Raw genomic sequence first — 13095 nt, forward strand, 5'->3', positions numbered from 1 at the left:
ATAGGAGACCCATCAGTCCGGAGTAGTGGGAGCCAGATGTCGTTGAAGTTAAAAGTTAGGCAAACACTAATGGTCCATCTATTATACAGGGTGAGTAAAAAAAAACGAAACCCAAATGTTGGGACCATTTTTAAAGTAAATTCTGCATGTAGCACTTTCTTTCAAAATCTAGAATATGAAAGCCTAGTCATTAAGCTTTCTTTTAGTACAAGAATCATTCAAATCACTCATGTGCTTTTCAAGTTACGGGATTTTGAACACAAACACCGTTTTGATGTTTTGTCCATGGATCACTAAAAAGGTATCTTTCAGAAAAACGAAAACAATTTTATTGAATTACGTAACCCGTGGCAAAGGGTCTACCCCGGGCTGGTAAAGAAAAATCTTTTTGAGGAATCCTTGGTTTCATTACCAGAAATTATTATTAATAATTATGCGATTTTAATGGCAAGTGACATACACAAAGCTATTAAATATTACTTGTGGAAATTAGCTGCTGAAATTTGAAACGACTGAATATGAGCTTTTATTGTTCTGCCAGCTGTGTCAAAGGTTTCGATAAGGATATTGGACACAACCAGGGTGACCGTTTTAGCCGATTTTCGGCTAACTTTGACGGAGTTTTTGTTAAAAAATGAGTTTGACAGAAAATTTGACAGAATGGATTTTTTTGGCAAATTTCCGGCAGAATTCTGCATGGTTATTTGACAGAAAATGGTTATTTGACAGAAAAACAGCAAATTTGAACCCAAAAAATGTACATTTGTTTGAAAAAGTATCAATCCTTTCAAACAAACCCTTGCATAATGGGACAGGTTGGCTGGTCTAGGTGCTGAGGTTCACCGGGAAACGGACTTCGTCGTGGCCGGATCCGAAATTTACCAATAATTTCACAACATCTTTACGTGACTTGATTGTTTATTATGTAATTTGAATCTTAATTAAGGCAATATTTCCAATCTGCATGTGATTTTAAGTGTTTATAGTGTATTTCGAGTGATTCTGGGGAATTTGGCAGATTTTTGATATATCTGACAGATTTTTGATGGGCATTTAGCAGAATTTGGCTCTGACCTTACGGTCACCGTGGACACAACCACACGGAGTGCAGTAATGACTAAGACGCATATGACCCATCATATTATTTCCATAATCGTTAGAACTTAGAAGTAGTTCTCACGTTGCAGTGACAGTTGGTACAGACATAGAGCCTAAAAGTAACAGGTGCATGGCATTTTGGTTGCCCTTGTCTCTTGCTATAATTTTGACGGATTGATTTATAATCGTAATCACCCCAAGAAGCATTCATGTTGGAATGTTGAAATGTTGAAACAAAACTGATGAGAACTCACTTGGAAATGGGTAAAACGAATTTTACTCCTTTTTTACGAACTTTCACATCCGGATTTTCGTACCGGTGTCCTTGTTTCGTTCACGTTTGTTTTCACATCGCTTACTTGCGTGAGAACGAAAATGTCAAACGACGCCACGGAGATTACCTTCTTACAACCTATGGGTTCTAGATTTAGTCAGGCTGGCTTGAATGCAGTTCTTCCCAGCGGTCACACGTTTTAGAAGGTTTTTCTTTGCAAATGCTAATAAGTCCTTCAGAATTGTTTTAAAAAAAAACATGTATATCTTAAAAGACGTTTTAGTCTCCTTTTTAGTGTCAGTACATGTAATTGTTTTTCCCAGTGATGGCCACAGAATGATTTCAGAAATTTTCATTGTAGTCCACAGGCCTGTTAGATTTTCGGAAGTGAGATATCAATGTTTGGCACAGTCGTTTTCCTGGTTCCGGATAGCAAACATATTCAGGCTGCTTTCAGCTCAACTACTCCACGAATTCAACTGACATTGGTTCAGTAGTTCACCTTGAGTGATGGAGATACTACACAATAATTTTCCAAATTTAAGGTCTTTTTATTTGGACTTTACGATGTCAAAAGTACCGATGCCACTTTTCCTAGTTCCGGATCGGTTTAATCAGTTCCGAATGCGATCAAAAACTGCTTCGCGCGAAAAAAAAAAATCACGCTAGAATTTTTTTCAGCCAGAACCACCACGAATCAAGCATATTTTCTTTTGAATTATTATTTAATTTTTCCAAAAACAGTTTATTAAAGAGAATTCCAGCAAATCTTAAAAAGAGAATGAACGTACATGATTGTTAAACTTTTGTCTGCAGCGCAACGGCACGAACATACTCACGCACTGACCGAAAACCTTTGACACACACAGAAAACGTCACATAAAATAGATTAACGCGCGTGTAGGTGTAGCGTGAATTTACGTTTCTATGAAATTCGGACTCATTGGTAATAACGCGCATGTGTAAGTATGGTAATTAGGAAAGTGACCGGTCACGTGAGAGGGATTAACCAATAATAGGGAAAAGGGGTCCGATTTTCATAGGAGTCGGATTTTCATGTGACACCGGAACTAGGCAAAAACACGTTGGCAAATTTTCAAATATTAGAGACTCTCAGAGTTGCTGACTCGAGTCATGTGACTTGGACTCGAGTCGGACTCGAGTCGCTATTTTTGTGACTTGTGACTTGACTTGTAAATACCAGCTTTGATTTGTGACTTGACTTGGACTTGCAAACAATGACTTGTGACTTGACTTGAGATTGCAAAAAAAATGACTTGTTACCAGCCCAAGTCAGACGCTGCTCGAGCGACCCTATACACTTTAATTAAGCTATTATACTTTTAATTAGCTATTCGGTTTACGCCTTACGTGCATTAAAAAACGGACTTTGGCTTGCGCGGTTTCTACTTCGCCCAGCTGCAGCTTTAGATCATATCAGTGAGCTGAGCTAAATTACGTTGCGTACGCGTGAGTGAAATAAATAGCGCCCTCAATATGTCATAATTGACAAGCAAGCGGTGTTGTTCCACGGGTGTGAGTTTTGCATACCGATATAACAATTCAACTGCAGCAAGTAAAAGGTCTGCTGTTTGTAAAATCTGTGGATCCACTGTCCAGTGGCGTAGCCAGGAGTTTTTCAGTGGGGGGAGGGGGGGGGGAACATTTCATGCTGGAACATTTCATGTGGGGCGTCATGGCGTCATGTAGATCAATGATAATTTTTTTAGAAACTCAAAATCTCAGTGGAGGGAGGGGGCGACTGGGGGGGGGGGGGGGGGCGACAAGGTTTCATGGGGGGGGGGCTGTCGCCCCCCACGCCCCCCCCCCCTTGGCTACGCCACTGCCACTGTCACTGATGGCCCAAACACAACGAGCAATTTCGTGCGGCAACTAAAACCCACGATGAGCGGTGAGTAGTCGCGCTGTGACTTTTTTTCGGGGGGGGGGGGCGCCGCGAATAGATTTTCGGTCATTCTGGGCTGCGTACAAACTCTTGCTTCATATGGCTATTGAATCTAAATAACTTCTAGCCTCTAGTACTTGAAAATCTGCCCTAGACCCAGTGGCGTAGCCAGAAATTTTTCAGTGGGGGGGGGGGGGGGGGACCGCCGGGGGGCCTGGAACATTTCATGGGGGGCTGGAACATTTCATTGGGGACGTCATGTAGATCAATGATAATTTTTTTAGAAACTCAAACTCTCAGTGGGGGGGGGGGGGGGGGGGGGGGGGGGAGACGGGGAGGGGTCGCCCTCCACCCCCCCCCCCTTCCACACACACACTTGTGACCGAACCTAATGACTTGTGACTGGACGTAATGACTTGTGACTTGACTTGGACTTGCAAACAATGACTTGTGACTTGACTTGGACTTGCAAAAAAAATGACTTGCTGCCACCTCTGGAGACTCTACAACTTATTTCGATTCAACAAACATTCAATGCAAGAGTTTATACGACTCATGTGTAGAGTATGAACAAAAAATTCAAAATCACACGGTACGAGTGATATGTACCGAGGAAAATTTATCAACGATTCGCAGCTCCCACAATTTTCTCAGTACAAACCGTCCAAACATGTCAAAGAGCGAGCACTACCAAAATTCCTATTCTGGAGATTTTATCGAAAAGATCTTTGTGCATCAAGAAGCTTACATTTTCCATTTAAAAATGCACTTCGTCAGAAAAAAAAAATTGTAATGGAGTTATTTATTGGAGATTTATCAAAAATAGGTAGGTTTTAATTTCAAGCGATATGGAACTATAGTAGGAAAAAGTCAGGAACTTGGAAAAATCCGGAACTAGAAAAAAACCGGAACTAGGAAAACGACTATATTTCTCTTTCCCAGGGTGACCGTTTTAGCCGAATTTTAGCTAAATTTGACAGGATTATTCGGGGAAAAAAACGAGTTCGACAGAAAATTGAGCAGAATGATTTTTTTTAGCAGATTTCTAGCAGAATTCTGTAAATGGGTGATCTGACAGAAAAAAATATGTCAGATTTGAAAAATATAGCTGATTAGTTTTGAAAAGGCTTCAATTTGAGGTTCCCTGACGTGTGTTAGTCAGCATGGAGGTAGAATTACACAGTAAAGTACTTAAGACTATTGCAAGCCATGCTAGACACCGTGTGCAAATTATAAAAAAAAAAGAATAATGTAATTTTTTAAAGAAAGTTTTATGATTTTTGTTTTGTTTATGGAAATTTTATAACATCTGCATGTGAGTTTAAGTGTTCATATTGTTTTTCGTGTAATAATAGAATTTAGCAGACTTTTGGTAAATCTGGCAATTTGTTTAAGTGCATCTAGCAGAATTTTGCCATTACCTTACCGTCACCCTGTCTCTTTCCCGTCATGCGATAAATTGAGATTTTAGAAATTTCCCAAGGCCTTTAGCGAGGGTGATTCTTAAGAGGTCAATGTAATGCAAATTTTAGAATGCCAATGTTTACACGTCAATTTTCCTATTTAACCCTAAAGGGATAGCCTCTAAAAAAAATTTCGCGACCTGAGCTGTTATGACTTTTTAGCCTCGAGCTTTGCGCATCTTTTGATACCAAAAAAATAAAAATCAGACCATGGGTTGCCGCGTAGCCAAAGATTTTCCGGCGCTACGCGCCGTGAAAACTGAATGTTCGCATATACGTCGTGTACACAGAGCAGAATTGCCATTCGTACATATGAATAATCAATTAGCCATAATTCCAAAACCCTTTGACCTATAGTCATGAAATTTCTTGGGTATGTTTAGGAAGAGTTGCTTTATACATGTGCTGAGTTTCAAAATATTTCGTCACTCGATGGCCGAGATCTCCCCCCCCCCCCGGCTGAGAGATGGTCAAAATAACCCGGCCCCTTTAGGGTTAAGGACGCCCGGACCAGGGGTGACTTTTCAGGATATGGATCTATAGAAAAATTCAGTGTAGTGCAAATTTTAGAATGTTTGCAGGTCAATTATCCTATCCAAGGACGCCCGGACCTTATATGTTTTGTTCAACGCCATAAAGGCCTACAGGACTCAGCTTAGCGTGGCGTGCCCGGCCGAACGGCAGCCCCAGTTGCCCTTTGCGCAGTGCATAAATTAATGGTTCTGTTTGTAGCAGCGACGAGTGCTGGCGGAGCACAATGCTGATGACATTCGGAGTTGTTGCAAACCTTGGTGAATAGGACCGAAGAATACGAGAAAGATAAACAAGGTACTGAACATTCGAGCATAATACCGAATCCGTTATTTATATGACTTGTATGCTTGTTTGTATTTCGGACAGCCGAGAAGTCCGATTTCAACTCTCATGGGTTTCTGTACGTGTAATAAGTTTGACTATCATTTTTGTCTCGCCTGGACTTTGTTCAGGAAAAAGACTAGTATTATGCAATCACTACTGTACGTAGTAGGGCCTATGTATGTACCTTTCCTCGGAACTGAATATTCTAGTTAAAGGCACATAGATTATAGATAGCATCTTTTGCATTTATCCCCAAAGTAACATACCAAATATCGTACTTGTACTAATCACCCCGTGAAATCATGCCGTTTACTATTTCACTGACCGTTGTAAATAAGAAATGCTATAGACGAAATCGTGCCCCATGTTTCGAATAACTATGAGTGTGAATGTACTGAGCTGAACTTCATTTTGGTAGATGTTGAACATTCTTGGATTGTGTTATTGCAATGAACACAAAGCATGTGAAGCAAACGGTCCTATATGCCTTTAAAAGGAAACATGCAATAGGATTTTTATCAATTAAATACATTTAAAACAGCTCTCTTGCCATGTAACTATGACTTTCCACCTCCTTTGTAGCAGTATAAGGGAGAAATTTCAATATTTTAGTTTTTATGCTAATGAAATGTCCATATTCATGAGCCAAAGCGTGATCATGTCAATCAAGTCAGAACAGTATAGTGTCTCCATAGCTTTGTGTACAAATATATGGAGTAAGTTCCACTTTTTACTTGTTTATCATCTGGTTTGGACAATAGTAGAGGCCAATATTTCTTCAAAACTTTTTTTTGTGAGTAATTTTGAAGGACTTATTGTTGTGCTGTTCATAATATGCACTATAGACAAGGAGTACCTTGTGTGACAAAAAGCAAAATAGCGCCCTCTTACATGTATTGAAAGGATTTGCTAATAATTGAAAAATAACCACTTTCTTTTCACTTCCATTGAAAACAAGTATTAAGGTCTTGTATGTTGTTGCAACACGTAGGGGCCTATGTGCATGAAAACAAGATGAGCTGAATTTCCACTGCATGTTCCCTTTAAGAACGGCCATTTCTCAACCAGTGCTCGAACACAATGGTTCTAAAGGTCAGACTCTATTATGCATGTACATTGTGTATTTGATAATACAGGAAGTAGTTACGTGCGTTGTGTGTGAACAAAGCGATGGTAACCGATTGATAAAGCATATGGTAGTCGCAATAACATACACTGAAGTGAGAGACTTCATGCGTGTGATATGTCAATGAGAGATATCAACGCTTGACGACGGCAAACTCACACCATATAGCAAGGAACAGACGCATGCACTCTTTTTTCTATTGTTTGCGTCATTTTGAGAATGGGCACATTATGGTTTCTAGTTTATTTGTATATCATCTCACAAAAACATAATTAATAAAAATCTATATAAAAGAAAACAGAAATGACACGAGGGATTCAGGTAAAAAGCATATGCCTGTGCAAGACCTGGAACCCATAATTACAAATTAAAGGGAATGTACAACATTTGCTTTTATTGCAATTTCAAGCAATAAATAGATTTGGAAGATTAGTATATGTTATAGAAAATATTGTTAAACTAACTTGTTTCACGTTTTGGGCTTGTACATGCTGGAAAAACCAAGAAAACCTATCATGTTCTTGTTGTCTGGCTCCCTGACCCCACTTAAGATGAAACGGAGCAATTATTACACTTTGGGGATTTGCAAGGTCAGAGAATCCGTCTAGCAGGCCTGTGCCCCTTCACAGGTGTGTAATCAATTGCAAAGAAATGTCAGAATAACTAAATATGAAAAATTAGGAACTGTTTTTGAAAATAGCCAGTTTTCTCCAACGCTGGTAGGCCGACCAGCGTTGGAAAAATAATTTTTTTCTTGAAAATATCAGCACACCAGGAGCCCCAATTTTAAAGCATGCTTTGGACTGTCATTCCCTAACAATCCAGTAAGGTATTTCGTGATAATTTGATCATTTCGGTTTTTGATGTTTGCAAATTATGTGTCTTCCCTTTAAGCTAGTAAATTAATATGTATACATACACTAAAGTGAATTATATCAAGTGAACAGAAAGTTCGATAATCCGAATTACCAATAAGGTTCGATAATCCGAATATGCTTCGTCAGTCCGACACTTCGGACTTTACTGTTGATTCGGACTATCGAACCTTATTGTCGATTCGAACTATCGGACCTCATAGTCTTTTCGGATTATCGAACCTTCGATTCCGAATGATGAACTTTCGGACTATTGAACCTTATTTTCGTTTCGGATCATGGAACCTTCGGACTATTGCATCAAATGTTCGGATTAACAAACCATATTTCATTTGCGGACTAACGACCCCCCCCCCCCCCTCATGGGAAATGTGTGCATTCGGACTATCGAACCTTCAGTCTAAAGAACCTTCGGACTAAAGATTTGGACCATCGGGCGGACCCCAACTTTACTACGCAAATCCTTATAATCTTACGTATGACATGTTTACATGAGTCTCGCTGTGTTCGCGGAGTGGAGTTTTGGATGGTATTATAATTTAATTTGTGTGGCAACCCTCAATCGTTTTCAGTCTTACAAGCGCAGTAAAATTTAAGACATTCCCCTTCCCAAAATCCTCAGAGATATTTTTGTTTGTAGGCCTACACAATCAACCTGGCCCGACTTTACCCCCCCCCCCCCAGCCTAATCCTGGATACCGTTGGAACGAATAATCCAATCAACATGCGGCCATGCCATAGTTATTCATCTCGTAACTGAAATCGTTTCAATAATAGAAGTCAATTGTGAATAACAATTTAGCTGGAGTTCCTAGCACTGAAATCCATGCTGTCTGGTTTTCTTTTTCAGTTGCACGTGAGAAACGCGGCTAGTGAAGAGTGCAAGGTTACATCCCGTGTACTACCCTAGTTTAGCCGGTGAAATGGCCGCCCCTCCCCCATTGAAACCAGTCGTTTACGACCATGACAGGTGGGGCTGGGTCATGGTAGCGGTGGCCTTTCTCAGCACCTTCATGATCATGGGCAACATCAAGGGATTGGGCGTGCTCCTCATTCCAATCACCAGCGACCTGGACGCTGATCTCTGGCTGGTCGGTTGGATAGCTGTCATGTACGGCCTGATGCAAAACTGTTTGGGTGAGTCTAAATCACGGAGTATTTTTCCTAATATGCTCTGATGCATTCAAGACTCAAACTTTGCTCGGAGGTGCTTGTTTTTGCGGTCGAGACTTTCCATCAACTTCACTATAAGTTGTCCACAAGTCATTTCAAATTATGATATCTCTTCTACCACATTTAAGCTGACTGCCTCGCCTTCTGGTCACAGCTTGCCGGCAGTTTGCTAGACGCTTATTAGACCCGAAAAGGCGAGCCTACTGTATTCTGACTTAGTCTCTGACTGACTGACTGACTGACTGACTGGCAGCCATTTGGATATTAATTGATCGCTATTTTTCGTCTTGGCAGGGCCTATCGTTGGAGCACTGTGTCGTCTGTTGGGCAGCCGGCGGATGATGGTGTTAGGTGCAGTTCTGAATACGCTGGGCATATTACTGACGGCGTTTTCGCCCAGCGTTTTGCCAATCGTCATTTTTATTGCTGGACTCTCGGGTAAATTGCTAATAATTTCAGGACAAGATACTCAGTATACTCAGAAAAATATGTTACGAATACTGTATAACATCTACAGACTGTCAAATATACTATCACAGATAAACAAGAAAACACTTTAACACTTTGCCTTTAAATCAAATTAGGTTTTGCCCTTCACCGACGTTTTAAACACTGTACACTCAGTGTGTTACCTCAGTGAAGGGCAAAACCTAATTTGATTTATATCACCCCGACGCAAAATTCCATCTTATAATTATTTGCCTTTAATTGGCGTGGGCCGAGGACTCCTCATATTTCATAAGAATGCCACTATGGGTTTGTAGAAAGATGGCCATACTTTCACCCTAGTTGTGTAAATTGTTGGTAAATTAATTCAGAATAATGTCGGTAATAATTATGTGACTGTTGCTTTGAGTACACTGAGTATACAGTGTTTAAACGTCGGTGAGGGGCAAAACTTAATTTGATTTATATCACCCCGACGCACAATTCCATATTATAATAGTTTATGCGGTACCCGCTGCTATGTACACAGATCCGAACCGGCCAATCGATCCCGTTAGCTCGGAGGTCGAGTTTTTCCAACTTTCACTCGGGTGGTAACACATTGAGTATACAGTGTTTAAACGTCGGTGAGGGGCAAAACTTAATTTGATTGACTGTTGCTTTCGCAGGTCTCGGGTCTGCCCTACTTTTGTTCATCGGGATGGCAGTAATGGCGACATACTTCAAGGAGAAATATGCACTGGCTATCGGTATATCAATGATGGGCCTTCCCCTTGGCATGATGGCGTACGGGCCACTTACACAGGTGCTTCTGGACACCTATGGCTGGAGGGGAACCGTGCTCTTACTGGGAGCTATCTCGTTTCATCTGGTTGCCTGTAGCATGTTGGTGCAGCGGGATCTGTCCGCCTCTTCAGCTAATAATGATCAATACCAAGAGGTATCGGTGAGAGATGAGGACGAGGACGAGGAAACACAAGTAGATGAATCGGAGAGCTGTGCTGTTGATGCAACTAATACGGCGGAGCAGGGAAGTCACTCCAATCCTGACCTTCGGAAGAGCAAGGCGAGGATTTGTTATGAAAGCATCATGGCCGCTATGGATTTCGCCGTGCTGAAGGATGTGAGGTTTATATTGCTTGTATCTGGGAGGTGCACTGCCGCGTTTGCCTTCAGCGGCTTCGTTGTGTTCATGGTGTCCCACGGTCAACTTCAAGGGCTGAGCAAAATCCAGGCGTCAATTCTTCCCACTTCGTTCGGGGTGGGTAACGTCATCGGGAAGACTCTGGCGCCACTCTTGCAGCAAGTCGGCGTGAAGCCGTCCATGACTGCGTGGGCTTGTTTCGGGACAGTGCTCGTGAGCGCGTCGTTTGCTGCGGAAGCCTTCGTCAGACCTTTTGCAGGCCAGATGATTTTTTCGGGTCTGATGGGGCTGGGCTTCGCTTTGGAGTACCAGGCGGTGGACGTCATGGTGCGGTTCCTGGTCAATGACGACCGGTTGGTGAGTGTGCTGGGCTGGCAGGGAGTGTTCTCTGGTGCTGCTGGAACGATTGGCGGACTGATGCCAGGTTTGCCTTTTCAAATTCAATTCCGCTATAACGAACATCACTATAACGAATAATTGGCTATAACGAACATTTGGCTATAACAAACATTTGGTTATTACGAACATCCCCTTTAGCTCCCAAAATAGTAAATTGTACTATATTGCACAATCACTATAACGAACAACCACTATAATGAATGTTTTTATGGATCAAATATTGTTCGTTATAGTGGCGTTCTACTGTTTATATAATAACCCTTTGTTAGCTACTTTCCTTGCAAAAATCAAGTTGAGTAAAATTGTGCTCAATATAACGGCATCATGATATTAATCAAGCATGTCTTTGTTTGCTGCTTGCCTGCTGTCACATGAGATCAGTGAACGCTGTGAATATGAATTTCTTTGAAGGGAAAATAATATGTTCCGAGTTTATTAAAAATTTCCAAATACCGATGTGCTTGTAAACAACCGCTCTTGTTGTCACTATACGCAATTTAAATATTGTTATAGGGCTTATGCAATTAATTTGTTTTTAATACAATCATTGAAAATGCACCTTTGTGTCCCATTTAAACCTATTGTCAATTTTTGGGTGCAATTTTGGTTTAATGCTAATGCGAATTTCCATATTCATGAGCAAAATGGTGATGTCATTTCAGGCAGAAACCTTAATGTCACAGCTATATCAGTACCAAAAGTTGCCAGAATTTTAGATATTTTTCTAGTTGCAAATTTTCTTTTCTTTGGTGATTCATTGTTGTGTCAGTAAACGACAGTAAGCCAACAAGCCGCATTTTCTCACAAACCTTTTTAATGAGCAAATTTTCGAGTTCACAATTTGAACAGAAACCCCCTAAACAGTAAAGTGTCTTCCTGAAATGACATCACAGAAACAGCGCCCTCGGGTGTCTAGAAAAGCATGGACAATTCGAAAGGTTTAAAGAAGTGCATTTTTCCATAAAATTAACCAAAAATAGATGTGGAAATATTGTCCTCACACTGAAGAGGAGTAGAAAGTTGCCTAAAATATGTTCCCAAAAAATCACTTCGTGAACCCTTTAAATATTGAAGTTAAGTTGAAATTAATATCTCTTTTTACAGGTTGGATTTATGAGTGGACTGGGAGTTTCAGCATAGCATTCTGCGTGTATGGTGGAGTGACGTTACTGTCCATTCCGTTGTTCCTCTGCGAAGCTGTGTACGCCAAACGGATGAGGGCGCACTAAAACTTTATTCTCACTATCAAATCAACTTGTATTCCAGAAAATAACATCAAAACGAAAACCAAGTCGAGCACAGCTCTTGTTCATGTGTCTCTTTTCTTACTGTTTATTGTTGTTGATTTATGAACCATAAAAGTCACGATAGAAGGCAACTCCTTTATTTTACGTGGACTTCTAGTACTCGATTGGCCGGTGTGGAAGTAAATTCTGTCCCCCAGGATATAGTCCCGCAGATTTCCCTGGTTTTGCCAGGATCAGTGTCTCCCCCTGACAGTTTCTCCTAGAAAATAGTGTCGCCCTCCAGGATAATATGTCCCTACTTCAACAGAGAATTTGTCTCCTGGAGTTGTGTCCACATGCACGAAACGTTAAATTTCAAGTCTGGAACCCAGACACGGGGTCCTTTTTAGTCAATTGAATTAAAGCCCAAAATAAATGAGGTCATGATTCGCCTTGTCAAAAACCTTCATCGTGAGCAACGTAACTGACGTTTGGACAAATACCAACCGGAAGTATTTTTCAGAATGATTTTTTTTCGCGGGATAATGTGTTGTACACTGTCAACTTTGACCATCACAGTCAACGTCCACAACAATGCTTAAAGCTAAGTCCATCATTTGCAGCTATCCAAAACGTAACTGACGTAATTACTGTCGAAAAACATAGTTGGTTGAAAGATAGTAAGGGAACTTTTGATTTGAAATCGATATCGGCCAAAATTTCATCCGAATTTCACAGGAACACCAGCTCAGTCCTGTTCACGGCTTCCAACCTTTTGCTTTACAATCCCTCAAGTTCATGGCCCACAAAATGCTCAAATACATGTAGAAGAAAATTTGGCAATGTGGGGCAATTTACTGGCCTGCACCAATAGGCCATTTAGGCCCATTCTTGGGGGGATGAATGAGGGCGTTATAACGGGCTCATTACGTTTATTGAAGCAGTTTAGTAACTTAAATGATTTCTAAGATGTAGGAGCTAGTCCCGCGGCACAAAATGGATCTACCAGCTGATCTGATGATGATATTGTGGGGAGTGAGGCTTAGTGGTCATGGCGTCAATCCCCCTTCTAATTGCATGTAAAGATTGATTGCAGTTAGCAGACA

At 40.9% G+C, this 13095-nt stretch overlaps 1 protein-coding gene across 1 annotated transcript; it reads left to right on the plus strand.

Annotated features, from left to right (window-relative positions):
* The first annotated feature begins 5358 nt into the window (after positions 1 to 5358).
* LOC119728765 (monocarboxylate transporter 2-like) lies at positions 5359 to 12947 on the plus strand. The gene is made up of 5 exons (XM_038201144.1): positions 5359 to 5569; positions 8451 to 8737; positions 9068 to 9211; positions 9889 to 10788; positions 11868 to 12947. Exons 2-5 carry the CDS (start codon positions 8524 to 8526, stop codon positions 11990 to 11992), a joined length of 1383 nt encoding a protein of 460 aa, XP_038057072.1. The 5' UTR covers positions 5359 to 5569; positions 8451 to 8523; the 3' UTR covers positions 11993 to 12947.
* The last annotated feature ends 148 nt before the right edge of the window (positions 12948 to 13095 follow it).

This window comes from Patiria miniata, unplaced genomic scaffold (genome assembly GCF_015706575.1).
Source record: "Patiria miniata isolate m_02_andy unplaced genomic scaffold, ASM1570657v1 HiC_scaffold_20, whole genome shotgun sequence".
NCBI lineage: Eukaryota > Metazoa > Echinodermata > Asteroidea > Valvatida > Asterinidae > Patiria > Patiria miniata.

Bases quoted from the DNA above. Each gene is read 5' to 3' on its own strand.
- LOC119728765 (XM_038201144.1), top strand. From the start codon at position 8,524: ATGGCCGCCCCTCCCCCATTGAAACCAGTCGTTTACGACCATGACAGG. The intron at 8,738-9,067 runs GTGAGTCTAAAT...TCGTCTTGGCAG, and splicing joins CCTGATGCAAAACTGTTTGG to GGCCTATCGTTGGAGCACTG. The intron at 9,212-9,888 runs GTAAATTGCTAA...TTGCTTTCGCAG, and splicing joins TTTTATTGCTGGACTCTCGG to GTCTCGGGTCTGCCCTACTT.